The 16,414-nt window shown below is 42.9% G+C and overlaps 1 protein-coding gene across 1 annotated transcript in view; it reads left to right on the top strand.

Annotated features, from left to right (window-relative positions):
- Positions 1 to 16,414, top strand: part of LOC311241782 (uncharacterized protein) — a 148,763-nt gene that overhangs the window by 127,110 nt on the left and 5,239 nt on the right. Inside the window, exons 24-28 of the mRNA XM_084330689.1 lie at positions 2,315 to 2,554; positions 3,885 to 4,106; positions 4,789 to 5,157; positions 7,143 to 7,649; positions 12,686 to 13,075. Coding sequence (XP_084186815.1) covers positions 2,315 to 2,554; positions 3,885 to 4,106; positions 4,789 to 5,157; positions 7,143 to 7,649; positions 12,686 to 13,075 — 1,728 coding nt within the window. The remainder of the gene's footprint in view (positions 1 to 2,314; positions 2,555 to 3,884; positions 4,107 to 4,788; positions 5,158 to 7,142; positions 7,650 to 12,685; positions 13,076 to 16,414) is intronic.

Here is a 16,414-nt window from a genome sequence, read left to right on the forward strand (position 1 = left end):
TCATAAACAAACAACAAGATTAACCTTAAACCTGGGCCCTATTCCCCGTACCTGGTTCAACTAAGTCGATCAAAAGTCCCATTATCCAGATTCAATTAACCCGATATTTGAATCCGGGCTTTCCCTGTTCCTCGAACGCTGATTCAGTCTCGTTAATTCGAACCAGACTTGATACTCAGGATAATTGCCCGCGGCTGCCTCACCTGAAAAGACAGCAGGTGTCGATCGCAGAAATTCTGATTTTCTAACGGCATTGATTGATTGATTGATTGATTGATTGAAAACTTTATTAACAGATTGCAGAATGGGTACAATACAGTACGGCTCAATAGCCTCGCCGACAAGTTAAATGCATAATAGGCTAATTTTAAGTCCCTCATTACCCCAATCAATCAGATTATATTTATTTAAATGTACCTGCTGACAGTAGGCTTAATGGAATGAATAATCTAATGAGATCTTGCTAGCGAAAATAATTAGTAAACTCTTTCAGAATAAGTAGACAAAAACAAGCCCAAAGAGTATCTAATTGATACAAATTAATAGATACTTATGAGGATATCTGTACTGTATGTGCTTAGGTATCATGTACTATATAAATACATGGTTCCCAAAGTTTTCAAGGCGCGACCCCCGAAATAACGCGTCAGAGGCTTGGAGGGAGGCTATACAGTTTCACTATTAATCAGGTTTTAATATGTTTCGGACATCATCCATAGTACACAATGCATTGAATTGATTAACCTTTGGTTTATACCAGTGACACCAGTCATGTTAATCACCTTCTTGTTCATAATCAGATAACACTAACAGTGCTTGAACAGATAAATGCATTTTCTCAAAATCATCCATCAAAACGTCAAAGGCTTGCAATTGCTCATTCATTTTCTCAAGTCACGTCCACGTCATCAAATCAAACAGCGCATCTCCTCAAACATTTTAATCCCAGTTACAATATCACAATAACGTGTGAGTGACAGTGATACAACAGTCAACAATCCACATATTCAGATTTGTCGTAATTCATATAGACAATCTACGCATGAAGACGCTTCAATTTATGCTTGAATGAAACACAATCTGGGCGCAAATACATCCCCAGCCGAGAATATGAAACTAATCAGAGCCAAACGCCCGATTCATTTCATTTCTCATTCATTCATTAAAAACATCCCCGCGGGATTCACATTTGCAATGCTCCGACGTTATTAAAATAACCACATAGCGTGTATATCGCACCTCGCGAGCGCCGTATATATGACATGCATTATTTAGGACAAAGTAAATTTATTATCAGCATTTTAGGTATATTATTTTACATTTCAAAAGCCCCCTCTAGAAAAACGAAGCACAAAAACATAATTCAGAATGGTATAATAATGGGATCTAGAGACTGTGAGAATAATTTCAGGAAGGGAGCTGGCATTTCTTTGTGAGGGCATGGCCATGCAGGTTATCGAACTAAACCCTGCCCTCGACCAGGTTAAAACTTTTTGATCTGTTGCCATAGTGATTTAGAAAATCGCACGCCAGGGGAACCGAAAGGTCTAGTTTAAGTCAAGTTATCCTGAAAATTATCCGGCTAACTCAGTTAGCCAGGTACGAGGAACAGGGCCCTGATGCTAAAAGCGGTGCCAGTCGCCCTGATGAAGGTGTTGTGACCGAATGCTTAGCTTTTGTATAATTAAAGAACCATAGGCGAGTCTAGGTACAAGGTGCTGATAAGGTGTTTTGGGTGATAAGGTGTTTTGGGTGATAAGGTGTTGTGGGTCATAAGGTGTTTCAGGTCATAAGGTGTTTCAGGTGATAAGGTGTTTCAGGTGATGAGGTGTTTTGGGTGTTTTAGGTGATACTGTGTTTCAGGTGATAAGGTGTGTCAGGTAATAAGATATTTTGGGTGATAAGATGTAAATAAATACAAACAATATCAAATCTAAACAAATCATTGATCTCAAGAAATTAAATGAAAAAAATAAAATAAATAAACAAAAGCAAAACATAACTCAATTTACATGTTTGAAAAGGAGTAGGAAGAAGTATACACTTATTTAATCCTGTTTCATGTGATAAGGTGTTTCAGGTGATATGGTGTTTCAGGTGATAATGATAAGGTGTTTTAGGTGATAAGGTGTTTCAGGTGATAAGGTGTTTCAGGTGATAAGGTATTTCAGGTGTTTCAGGTGATACGGTATTTCAGGTGTTTGGCAGATGTATATCCACAGAACTAAGACTGTTGTTAAAGCTGTAACCTACTATATTTTGGGAGGATCATTTTAAACATTCTCCACTAAAGAACAGATTGTTATTTGTGCAGAGCTTGTCACCAGACACTCCCCCGGCTGCCAGTAAAATTGTGAAGAAGACACCAGAGCAGCTCCACATTCTGAGGAGGACCTTCGTGCGCACGCAGTGGCCCGCGTCCGAGGAGTACGATGAGATGGCCGAGGAGAGCGGCCTGCCCCGGACCGGCATCGCTAACTGGTTCAGAGACACGCGCTACTACTTGAGCAAGAAAAGCAACCTGAAGTGGTACTACCGCTACCAGAGCGGCAAGGTACGCACTCTTGTTTTATTTAGCCTCAACCAAAGTGGCCATTTTGTTCATGTGGTTCGCTATTATACTAACGTACGTTATCAACGTTACCTAACGTTAGTAACGGGCTGCAGTTCACTTTATGTGAGAATGCTTCCCATCTAAAACACTGTACGTCCTAGCTAAAGATCCTAGCTAAAGAACCTAGCTAAAGATCCTAGCTAAAGATCCTAGCTAAAGATCCTAGCTAAAGATCCTAGCTAAAGATCCTAGCTAAAGATTGCACAGGGAAGCCACGCTGTTATTAGAATCTGGGTGCTTTCTCACTGCCATTCGGGGTCGAATCAGCTCCGCTCCGTCCTCGCTCCGTCCTTGGGTGCGAACTTCCCCCCTCCCTCTCCCCTCTCTAGTTTGCGTACACACTGCAGTCTTGGTGCGCTCCGGGTTTTGTTTACGGTTTGCGTTTTGAGCGTGTAAGCTGCCGTAGGCGATGATGTCACACTCGAATGTAAACACAGGAAGAGTTTTAACACACGGTGGTGGAAACTGGATGCTGATATAAAGAAACAAATAACCAATAAATATGAAGTTATATTTGAACCTCTGTTGTCAAGCGTCGTCAATATAACCCACCCCCTTTTCTCACGAATGGAACTGGTGTCGTGGAGTCCGCTTTGAGTGTTTTCCAGGGTTAACGCTTCCTATTTATTACTAGTTAGCAGCTAACATTAGCCCATCGCTCGCGTCAATTATATTGCATGTCATTGATCTACCGGTCGATCACGGCCGACTGGTTGGGCACTGTCTATAGAAATAAATGCATTCGAACAAGAAACCAATGTATAGTAGACATAGCAATGGCAAAAAAATTGCCAGGCCTAATGCGAGCCAGGGAAGTCTTGTGCTTGTAACGTGGCTTCATGTTTTCATCCACTGAGCCGTGAGGCTCAACTGTCAACATGCTTGTTTGGTTGAGGTCCGAAGCCAAATTGCCCATAAATATCGTTTTTGTGGGTATTGTCCAGTTGTTGCTGTATGTTTTTATCTGCCCAAAATTCAAGCAAGCATGAAAGCATTACAGTAATGACGTTGTGTGTGTCAGCAAGTTGATACAGCAAGCCTCTTCCGTGTTTTGGTACAAGCATTGCACACCACGCCCCCCGCTCCCACTGGCGCGCACCCGGAACCACCTATTCCAGCGGTCCAGGTTTGGAGCGAATCAGCGTCCCCGGGGACGGGGGGGACGGGCGTTCTCAGTAGGACGATCACACCCTATTTGGGTGCGATCGGGCTGTGATTCGACCCTGAATGGTTAGTGAGAAAGCCCCCTCTGTGTCTTGTTGTGTTTCAGGTGAAGGCGGGTCAGGAGTTTCTGAAGGAGCACTACCTCAAGCACAGGGTCTTAAAGGAGACTGACTTGGACGAGCTGGTGATCCGGTCCAGGATGAGCTACGAGCAGGTCAGGGACTGGTTTGCAGAGAGGGTCAAAGAGGGCAGGGAGGCCTTCAGCAAAGACGAGGGAGACGGAGTGGAGGAGGAGGAGACGCACACAGACACCGGGGCCATGATGGAGGTGAACGAGCAAGGGGAGGACGTCGCGGATAACTTTTTTGGACAAACCATGAATGAATAATTATGAATAAATAACTATGAATGAACACAACACTCTAACTTACCATCTTTAGATAATAAAGTACTCAATCTCTAGTGTCTTTCACTATGAATGAACACAACACTCTAACTTACCATCTTTAGATAATAAAGTACTCAATCTCTACTGTCTTTAACTATGAATGAACACAACACTCTAACTTACCATCTTTAGATAATAAGGTACTCAGCCTCTACTGTCCTTAACCATCAATGAACACAACACTCTAACTTACCATCTTTAGATAATAAGGTACTCAACCTCTACTGTCTTTAACTATGAATGAACACAACACTAACTTACCATCTTTAGATAATAAAGTACTCAATCTCTACTGTCTTTAACTATGAATGAACACAACACTAACTTACCATCTTTAGATAATAAAGTACTCAATCTCTACTGTCTTTAACTATGAATGAACACAACACTCTAACTTACCATCTTTAGATAATAAGGTACTCAGCCTCTACTGTCCTTAACCATCAATGAACACAACACTCTAACTTACCATCTTTAGATAATAAAGTACTCAACCTCTACTACATAGCACTATATAAATGCAGTCCATTTACCATTTACTATGTGTGATGTCACTAAACAGGTCACTAAAACGCCCTCTGCTGCCGAGTCCAAAGACACTGGCGTCAAAGCGGTGAAGGGCGGGAGCGGCGGGAAGATCGAAGCTAGAGGGAACGGTGGGAAGATCAAAGCTAGCGCTGCCGCTTCCGCAGGCCAGGAGCGGCTTAGCGGGCCCCACGCTGCCAAGAGGATCCTGATGAAAACACCGGAGCAGCTCCACTTTCTGAGGACGGTCTTCGTCCGCATGCAGTGGCCCACGTCCGAGGGGTACGACGAGATCGCCAAGGAGAGTGGCTTGCCGCGGAAATACATCACTAAGTGGTTCCTTAGCACGCGCTACGACTACAAGAAGAGCAAGCTGAAGTGGTTCTACCCCTACCAGAGCGGCAAGGTACGCACTCTTTATTTGGGGTGTAATGATAAACACATTGATGGCCGAAGAGCAAAACCTCCTATCTGAAAGATTTACTTTTTTGAGAAAGTGTTCTTTTCTTGCAGAATGCTATTTCTTAAAGATACCCAATACAATACACTGGACTGAAGTGCAGATAGGAGGTTTTTCCCCACTTTTTATATGCAGATACTAGGAGGTTTTGCTCTTCGGTCATGTTTCTATACAAATAAAGAAAATTTAGATCACTATTTCATTAGATTTTCAACTGTTTATGTGTAAATGTAATAATACAGCATCATTCGCGCAGCTGTAATTTATATACAGATTATATATATAATGTAGATTATATACAGTACAAAGTCCGGTTTGGCTCAGAATTTACTTTTAATTTCAAAGTCATAAACAAACAACAACCATCTTTAGATAATAAAGTACTCAACCTCTACTGTCTTTAACTATGAATGAACACAACACTCTAACTTACCATCTTTAGATAATAAAGTACTCAGCCTCTACTGTCTTTAACTATGAATGAACACAACACTCTAACTTACCATATTTAGATAATAAAGTACTCAGCCTCTACTGTCTTTAACTATGAATGAACACAACACTCTAACTCACCATCTTTAGATAATAAAGTACTCAGCCTCTACTGTCTTTAACTATGAATGAACACAACACTCTAACTTACCATCTTTAGATAATAAAGTACTCAGCCTCTACTGTCTTTAACTATGAATGAACACAACACTCTAACTTACCATCTTTAGATAATAAAGTACTCAGCCTCTACTGTCTTTAACTATGAATGAACACAACACTCTAACTTACCATCTTTAGATAATAAAGTACTCAGCCTCTACTGTCTTTAACTATGAATGAACACAACACTCTAACTTACCATCTTTAGATAATAAAGTACTCAGCCTCTACTGTCTTTAACTATGAATGAACACAACACTCTATCTTACCATCTTTAGATAATAAAGTACTCAGCCTCTACTGTCTTTAACTATGAATGAACACAACACTCTAACTCACCATCTTTAGATAATAAAGTACTCAGCCTCTACTGTCTTTAACTATGAATGAACACAACACTCTAACTTACCATCTTTAGATAATAAAGTACTCAGCCTCTACTGTCTTTAACTATGAATGAACACAACACTCTAACTTACCATCTTTAGATAATAAAGTACTCAGCCTCTACTGTCTTTAACTATGAATGAACACAACACTCTAACTTACCATCTTTAGATAATAAAGTACTCAGCCTCTACTGTCTTTAACTATGAATGAACACAACACTCTATCTTACCATCTTTAGATAATAAAGTACTCAGCCTCTACTGTCTTTAACTATGAATGAACACAACACTCTAACTCACCATCTTTAGATAATAAAGTACTCAGCCTCTACTGTCTTTAACTATGAATGAACACAACACTCTAACTTACCATCTTTAGATAATAAAGTACTCAGCCTCTACTGTCTTTAACTATGAGTGAACACAACCGGTGGTGCGTTGGTCATGGGACAGGGTTGCACGCCGTTCCACCAGGTCTGTGAGCAGGAGCATGCAGGAGCATGCGCATGCACACAAGAATGCGCTGCACTCGACTGATGCGCCAACTCGCCAAGTACCCACATGGCTACTTTGCGTAACAATAGCGCAGGTTGTCAGGTGTGTTCAAATATGTCCTCAGATGCATTCACACAAAACTTGCGAATGAAATGTGTTATAGTCTTTATTATGTGCGCACGCAAGGGAACATTTATGCGCATGCGCGGGGAGCGCGCACGCGTGCACGTGGCGTCATTAAAACACAGTGCAACCAGGTATGCAATCACCAACGCACCACTGAACACAACACTAACTCACCATCTGTAGATAATAAAGTACTCAACCTCTACTACATAGCAATATATAAATGCAGTCCATTTACCATTTACTATGTGTGATGTCACTAAACAGGTCACTAAAACACCCCCTGCTGCCGAGTCCAAAGACACTGACGTCAAAGAAGCGAAAGACGGGAACGGCGGGAAGATCAAAGCTAGCGGGAAGATCAAAGCTAGCGGGAACGGCAGCAAGATCAAAGCTAGCGGGAAGATCAAAGCTAGCGGGAAGATCAAAGCTAGCGGGAACGGCAGCAAGATCAAAGCTAGCGGGAAGATCAAAGCTAGCGGGAACGGCGGGAAGATCAAAGCTAGCGGGAACAGTGGGAAGATCAAAGCTGCCGCTGCAGCTTGCTCAGGCCAGGAGCGGCTTAGTGGGCCCCCCCTGAAGAAAACACTGGAGCAGCTCCACATTCTAAGGACGGTCTTCCTCCGCACGCAGTGTCCCACGTCCGAGGGGTACGACGAGATTGTCGAGGAGAGCGGCCTGCCGCGGACCTACATCGCTAAGTGGTTTGCTAAAACACGCTACGACTACAATAAGAGCAACCTGAAGTGGTACTACTCCTACCAGAGCGGCAAGGTACGCACTCTTTCTTTGGGGTGTAATGATAAACACATCAATGGCCGAAGAGCAAAAGATGAAGATCTGAAGATTAACTTTTTTGAGAAAGTGTTCTTTTCTTGCAGAATGCTATTTCTTAAGGATACCCAATACAATACACTGGACTGAAGTGCAGATAGGAGGTTTTTCCCCACTTTTTATATGCAGATAGGAGGTTTTGCTCTTCGGTCATGTTTCTATACAAATTTCTTTTTTTTTAGATCACTATTTCATTAGATTTTGATTTCTATTTATGTGTAAATGTAATAATACAGCATAATTCGTGCAGCTGTAATTTATATACAGATTATATGTATAATGTAGATTATATACATTATACAGTATAAAGTTCGGTTTGGCTCAGAAATGTTTTACTTTTAATTTCAAAGTCATAAACAAACAACAAGATTAACCTTAAACCTGATGCTAATAGCGGTGCCATTTGCCCTGATGAAGGTCTTGTGACTGAATGCTTGGCTTTTGTATAATTAAAGAAACTTGCATGGACGTAAGTGTACAGAACCTTAGGTAAGTCTAGGTACAAGGTGCTGATAAGGTGTTTTCGGTGATGAGATGTTTCAGGTGATAAGGTGTTTTGGGTGATAATGTGTTTCAGGTGATTTCCGATTGTTTCTGTTAAAATTGAATAACAGCATCATTCACACAGCTGCTTTTTAAGATGTACTTGGCAAATAATCATCATTGTGATTCCAATATAGATTTTTTTTTTTACTGTGGGACGCCAAAGGGACCGGCGGCCGTCTAGAACAGGGTTTGTCTGTCTGTCATTATCTCTGTCTGTCTGTCTGTCTGTCTGTCTGTCTGTCTGTCTGTCTGTCTGTCTGTCTGTCTGTCTGTCTGTCTGTCTGTCTGTCTGTCTGTTAATGTTGTAAGTGTACTCAAACCTGCTATACAGGTGTAACTTTAATTTAAAGGTAAATTTACAGATTGTGATACTGATAAGGTTTTGATTATTCAGATTATTGTGTTTGAGGAACCTATGTGTTCAGTTTTTGTTGAGGGGCTTACATTTATTTATGTTGTAATGTGCCATTTAATTTTACTAAGTTGAACACTCAAACTCCACATAATGGTATAACTACCCCTGGTAACACACATGATGTCTGATTCTGGAAATACCCAACACTACAATTCCACATCGGTCTATCTGGAGATAGAGGCTCCTGATCTCCAACCCCCCCCCCCCCCCCCCCCCCTGCAAACTCATGATGTCAGAGGTGCACCTGGTGTGAAAATTCAAACCTACTTCCAAACTCCAACTCATCATCCTACAGGAAAACATGGAAGCCATGCGCAATCCCTTTACCTGACACAAGGTAATCCCCTCTATACCCCTACACAACCTCTAACATGGGGAGATGAAGCCCATGATCTTCCAACTGTACAATCCTGCACTGGGCCAGGGGAGGCCAGACATTCCCTCACACCTTCCTCCACTTCTAAACCACGTGTCCCAGTGTGAACTAACAGGAGTAATTGCAACTCTTGCAAGGGAGTTGAGTCAACTTGCTGTCAAAACCCAGGACAATTGGCTGAAAATAAATGAAGCAATGGAGAAACGACACAAAGCATTGAGAGAACTTACAAAATGTGTGAAGGAAAATCAAATGCAATCCATTGTACAGATGAAAGCCCTGTCTGACCAATCACATGCACATTACTGTAATCTCAAAATCGGACATCACCTCAAACAAAGAAGGTGGAAACTGAAATGTATAATATAACTAATGAAAGCAATCAAAACCGTATCGGTGGAAGTGGAATATCAAAAAGGCAAGTTGAACGTTGCTCCAGATGCTCTCTCCAGGATTCCCGCCTGTACAGGATACCGCCTGTACTTGAGCAAAAAGGATGCTGTAAGTCTCTCTGTATCACTTGGGGGGCTTTCTCACTAACCATTCGGGGTCGAATCACAGCCCGATCGCACCAGAAAAGGGTGTGTCCGTCCTACTGAGAACGCTCCCCCCCCGTCCCCGGAGACGCTGATTCGCTCCAAACCTGGACCGCTGGAATAGGTGGTCTCGGGTGCACGCCAGTGGGAGCGGGGGGCGTGGTGTGCGAGCTTGTACAAAAACACGGGAGAGGCTTGCTGTATCAACTTGCTGACACACACAACGTCGTTACTGTAATGCTTTCATGCTTGCTTGAATTTTGGGCAGATAAAAACATACAGCAACAACTGGACAATACCCACAAAAACTATATTTATGGGCAATTTGGCGAGTTCAGACCTCAACCAAACAAGCATGTTGAGCCTCACGGCTCAGTGGATGAAAACTTCGAGATGAAGCCACGTTACAAGCCCAAGACTTCCCTGGCTCGCATTAGGCCTGGCAATTTTTTTGCCATTGCTATGTCTATACATTGGTTTCTTGTTCGAATGCATTTATTTCTATAGACCAGTGGTGCCCAACCAGTCGGCCGTGAATCGACCGGTAGATCAATGACATGCAATATAATTGCCGCGAGCAATGGGCTAATGTTAGCTGCTAACTAGTAATAAATAGGCTAAGCTAACTAGCGTTAGCCGTTAGCTTAGCGTTAGCGTTAACCCTGGAAAGCGCTCAAAGCGGACTCCACGACACCAGTTCCATTCGTGAGAAAAGGGGGTGGGTTATATTGACGAGGCTTGACAACAGAGGTTCAAATATAACTTCATATTTATTGGTTATTTGTTTCTTTATATCAGCATCCAGTTTCCACTACCGTGTGTTAAAACTCTTCCTGTGTTGATGTTAGAGCGTGACATCATCGCTACGGCAGCTTACACGCTCAAAACGCAAACCATAAACAAAAACCCGGAGCGCACCAAGACTGCAGTGTGTACACAAACTAGAGGGGGGAGAGGGGAGGGAGTTCGCACCCAAGGACGGAGCGAGGGCAGAGCGGAGCTGATTCGACCCCGAATGGCAGTGAGAAAGCCCCCTTGAGCTCATTTGGGAAGAACAGCCCAAAGACCCCAAGATCGAAAGAATATTCAAAGCTCTAGCAGAAGGTGATGATACTGTGGAACCAAGTTATGTTGTCCTGGAAGACAAACTACCATAAAACACAAATGTCAGACAAGCAGTTTCATTATCGCATCTACATCCCAGAGAGCCTGGTTCAACAGATACTCCAAAACTATCATGACAACCCTCTAAGTGGCCATGTTGGGATATTCAAGACCTACAAACGGCTTCATGAAGTAGCTTTCTGGCCTAGAATGTGGACAGATGTCGGTCAGTTTGTCAAACGCTGTGTCAAATGCCAGAGTCTGAAAGCAGACAACAGGAAACCTGCTGGTAAGATCCAACAGCACACTATTAAAGGCCCCAAGACACACACATGGATTACACCTCCAAGGGTGATCTTCTCAGGGGGGGAGAGTGTAGCAGAGTGGCCTATTGGCACTGCCCCTTTAAGACAGGCAGTCGAATTGCCATATAGGACTCAGCTGAGTTGATTGCAGAGGGTGAAGCAGAGCAGGAGAGAGGAGTGAAGTGAGAGCAAGGGGAATGCGGAGACGAAAATGCAAGTTAAGAAGGCAAAGAACAAGTCGATTTGGAGGAAACAGTGACAGACTCCTCTTGTATCCTGTGGGCTACAACATGACTGATCAAAGAGAGTATCACCTGTAAAGAGAGGACACCAGTGTTGGCAAGTTAACCCCTTCCATGAACTGTCTTTTCAAAACCCCACACTATGCCGGACGCCTAAATATTAAAGGCAACCAACTTGTGTCTAGCCACGCCCAACTTGCGTCTAGCCACGCCCCCGCAGCAGCAGGCCGCGGAGCTCTGTCGCGGCAGCATTATGTAGCAGTAATCCCCCCTTTTTTAACATCGAGAACTAGCTCAACTGGTAGTGCTGCCTTGCTGTGGATTCTGCGGTCCGTTGGTGACAAGTTCGATTCCCTTCATTTTTTATTTTTTTTTTTTTTTTACCGTGCATTCTTTCGCCGGTTAAGTTTAGGCATGTTAACTTTAAGCATTGTTTCGGAGTTGGTTAAGGTTAGGCATTGTTTCGGAGTTGGTTAAGGTTAGAAGGGTTAAGTTTAGGCGCTGTTAAGGAGCTGGTTATGGTTAGAGTTTGTCTTAGAGAATGGCAATATTCTTTCGGAGTTGGTTATGGTTAAGGTTAGGCATTGTTTCGGAGTTGGTTAAGGTTAAGGTTAAGGTTAGGCATTGTTTCGGAGTTGGTTAAGGTTAGAAGGGTTAAGTTTAGGCGCTGTTAATGAGCTGGTTAAGGTTAGAGTTTGTCTTAGAGAATGGCAATAGACAGCCTATTTCCGCGCTGCAGCGCGAGGCAATTAGACAGCCTATTTCCGTGCTGCAGCTCTCTCGCGCTGCCGCGGTCACATGGGCGTAGTGGCCAATCAGAGAAACGCTAAACACAAGTTGGTTGCCTAAAATATTCACGCATCCCGGACTTGACCACCTTTACTCAATCTCCGGTGTCCCTGTTCTCCCAGCTTCCCCCTACAAATCTCCAAGCTCTCCTCAGCCACCACTTCCGCCTACCCCAACCTGCTACCCCCCACACTCACACACACTCACTGAGCACACACAATCTGGACTGTTGGTTTTGTTTAACTTATTGCCGTTTTGCACTTGTGTTTTATGTATCTGGTTGCACTTGTTTTTGTGTTATTGAATACAGCATATATAATTTCACTAAATACTGTCTGTTTGCCTACCTCTTATCACAAGCAAATTTTTTGTAGTGGAGGTTACTAAGAGCTAAGCGGTATTGACAGTAAGCTTTATTTTGCTTATTTGATTTGTTGACATGTTGACAGGTTTAGCCTGTCTGGCGCCCAAAGCACAATTATAACATTTTAATATTTGATTATATTGGGCTGACCACCGCTACAACCTCTACTGTCTTTAACTATGAATGAACACAACACTCTAACTCACCATCTTTAGATAATAAAGTACTCAACCTCTACTACATAGCACTATATAAATGCAGCCCATTTACCATTTACTATGTGTGATGTCACTAAACAGGTCACTAAAACACCCCCTGCTGCCAAGTCCAAAGACACTGACGTCAAAGCGGGCGGGAACGGTGGGAAGATCGAAGCTAGAGGGAACGGCGGGAAGATCAAAGCTAGCGGGAACGGCGGGAAGATCAAAGCTACCGCTGCCGCTTCCTCAGGCCAGGAGCGGCTTAGCGGGCCCCAGGCTGCCAAGACGGTCCTGATGAAAACACCGGAGCAGCTCCACATTCTGAGGACGGTCTTCGTCCGCACGCAGTGGCCCACGTCCGAGGCGTACGACGAGATCGCCAAGGAGAGTGGCCTGCCGCGGAAATACATCAATAAGTGGTTCCTTAGCACGCGCTATGAGCACAAGAAGAGCAACCTGAAGTGGTACTACTCCTACCAGAGCGGCAAGGTACGCACTCTTTATTTGGGGTGTAATGATTAACACATCGATGGCCGAAGAGCAAAACCTCCTATCTGAAAGATAACTTTTTTGAGAAAGTATTCTTTTCTTGCATAATGCTATTTCTAAACTCTTTGACTGCCACGCTGTTTTTCCATCTTTACTTCCTGGAAACAGCTTTTTTGACCATTTTCATGATGTTTGCTGACCCATCGTATATTCTATATTATAGCTATGGAGACAATAGTTTGGCTTATTACATGGCGAAACGTTTATTTCTACATGCCTTCGTTCGTGCGCTATCCCATGCAAAAAATCGTCCCGTTTCAAAATAAGCCAGTCTCGTTTTCTGGAACGCGAGATATAGATAGAAAGATAGATACTTTCCCCTTGGGGAAATTCGGTGACATACACATACAGCCTCATTATAGGAATATTCCACAATTATTACATTTGACTGTAATAATGGCACACATAATTTCAAACAGCATGCACATTTTTTTATTTATTTTTTATTTTTTAATCCTCTCTTTCTCCGATTTTTTTCTGTTTTCTCCCCGTCCCAATTTAGTCGTTGTGCCAATTCCCCCCCCTCCCCTACCTGTTTGTTGTGCGCATGTTCTCCTACTGGTCGGTACAAGGGAACCCTAAAGTCATCCGCACGCTTCCTCTGACACGCGCGGCGACAGCCAGTGACTCTTTTTTCACCTGGCAGCGAGGACTCTCATTGGTGAAGTGTAACGCGTGGGAGGTCACGCTGCCTTCATCAAGTCCTGCCTCCGCTGAGCAAGCGCCCAGACCTGACCTGTAGGCGTCGCTGTCCACAACGCCAGATTCCCACCCATGACTTGCCCTCCCCCTAACCCAGCCAAACGAGTTAGTATGACGATCAGCCCAAGCCTCAAGCAATGCTGACTCCGGGAGTCGAGACCGCAGCCTCTTGCATTGGTGACGAGCGCAATCTCCACTACGCCACCTGACCGCACACAGCATGCACATTTGTTGATAACATGCAGGACTACAGTAGATCTTGAGACCGAATGTATGCGTATATCCGCTGCCACTCTAGGATTGGGAGGGCCTCATTCTAAAGTGCTATAGTGCTATACAAATAAAGTTATTATTATTATTATTATTCTGCTTTCTCGACAGCTGGGAAAGTCTTATCAGCTCTGGTTTATGTCCTTGTGAGCAGGGGTGCAGTCGTAATTTCAGAAGTGGCTGTACTCTGTTTAAATGACGCCACGTGCGCGCATGCAAATACATGTTCCCTCGCGTGCGCACAGAACAGATGATTATGCATAAATAGTAGGAAACATGTTTGTATAGGAAATTACTAGTTTTAGTTTAGTTTTTGTAAATATTGCCTTGAAATAGAGAAGCTGAAAAAGGTAGCAGGATGTAGCCTTCAATATATAAAGAAATTATATTGTCAACAGATATGGTTGAAAAACAAACAATGTTTTAAATGTAATTGTAGATACAATATTGTAGTTACTATTTCTTTAATTGAATTAACTTAAACTAGAAAAGTAAATACAAACTAAATTAACAATGTAACTTACAGTTTACAGGGACATTAACACCTAATGCGGGTAGAATTCGGCAGTGGCGTGTAACTCCGTCACCCTTACCAGCCACTTTGGCGGGTGGCCTTTTTTCATTTCCCCATCACCGCGAATCCGCCCCTCAATAGGGAGGTGTAGTGGTTACGTCATTGTTGTTTCCGGCCGGTCCACCTCGCTTGAAATTGCAATGTATTTCCAATGGACACATTTCTAAATCGTCTCGTTTAAAACAAATAAAGCATTAATATTGGCATGGTGTACCTTTCTGTGTGTATTCATCCACAATCTATAGCTCAACATGAAACGAATCGCAATTAATCGTAAAATAATTACATATAATTTAATCTCAACAAAAAATTATATAAGGTAACTCATTTTGTGCAACAATGGAAAGCTTGCCAATGTTCATGAGGCAGAATTATTACAATAGCCGATAATACATTTTCATGATAAATCCCTATGAGGGTGGACAGCACGGGAAACTAAAGTGACGTCAGACTACACCTCCATATTGCCCGCCTGTGGCGGTCAGGAAACCTTGACCTTTGACCCCCCCCCCCCCCCTCCCATTTGGCATTATGTTATTTTAGCACAGGCCACACTACTGACATTTTGGATTAGATGATGAGGTGTTTCAGGTCACAAGGTGTTTCAGGTGATGAGGTGTTTTAGGTGATAAGGTGTTTCAGGTGATAATGTGTTTCAGGTAGTGGTGGGACTCGATTAAAAATGTTAAACTAATTAATTCAAGACTTTATAGTTAATTAATAGAAATTAATCACATTTTAATCGCATATCAATATTTTATGCGAAAAGCAACATTTTTCAATTCAAATTAATTTTAGTATACGAGTGAATCAATGAATATACATAAGTTTAAGCAGAAAAATCCTGTATTAGCTACTACACAGACAAACGGATCAATGCAATATATATTTTTTTTTATCCACTTTTTCTCCTTATTTTCTATTTTTCTCCCATCCCCAATTTCGCCTCGCCAATTTCTCCCTTCAATTCTCCCCTCCCCTGTCTCGAACGTTGCTAGACTATGCCTCCCACTGGTCGGCTGCAGTGAGGACCAAGCCTTGCATCACGTGTCCCCTCCGGTACACGAGGAGGCAGCTGTCGCATCTTTTCACCTGAACAGCGTGATCTCTCAGTGGCGAGGAGTAACGCGTGGGAGGCTCACGCTGCCCCCGATACTTCCTGATTCTGCTGTACAGGCGTACCAACCGACCTGTAGGAGTAGATCAATGCAATCTTTTACACTTTGAGTGCCAGCAACGCGTTTTGTCGTTACCCGGAAACCGAAATCCAATTAAATCCGTTGCGGAAGTGATACACGCGGGCGGGCCAGTTTCCTCATTTTACTTTTCCGTCAAGCCAACTGAAGAATCTATTGTGATCGCCGGCCCGGAAAACTCGTGGATTATGTATTTACAGTACCCAACGCTGAATCAATAAACGCGATCGATATTTGGAATGGCGATCAGGAATTGGAATAATCTTTTTGGATAACATCTGATCTGAGGTAAGGAATTTATTTTACCAGTCTTAGAATAATCAGAGCTATTTTCACAGAGATATCAGCGTTTGCCCTGTGTGTGTGTGTGTGCGATCAGGAAATGAGAGAATCGACATTTCAGCCCGCTTCTATAGCGTGCATAAGTACACATACTATCGATAATCTAGCGTTTATTTGAAAATGATTCATAAATAGGCCGAAGAATGACGTTTTTGTGTATGCCAGAATATTCCAGTAAATGCCGATTATCACGGA

This window comes from Notolepis coatsorum (genome assembly GCF_963971535.1).
Source record: "Notolepis coatsorum genome assembly, chromosome: 15".
Lineage (NCBI taxonomy): Eukaryota > Metazoa > Chordata > Actinopteri > Aulopiformes > Paralepididae > Notolepis > Notolepis coatsorum.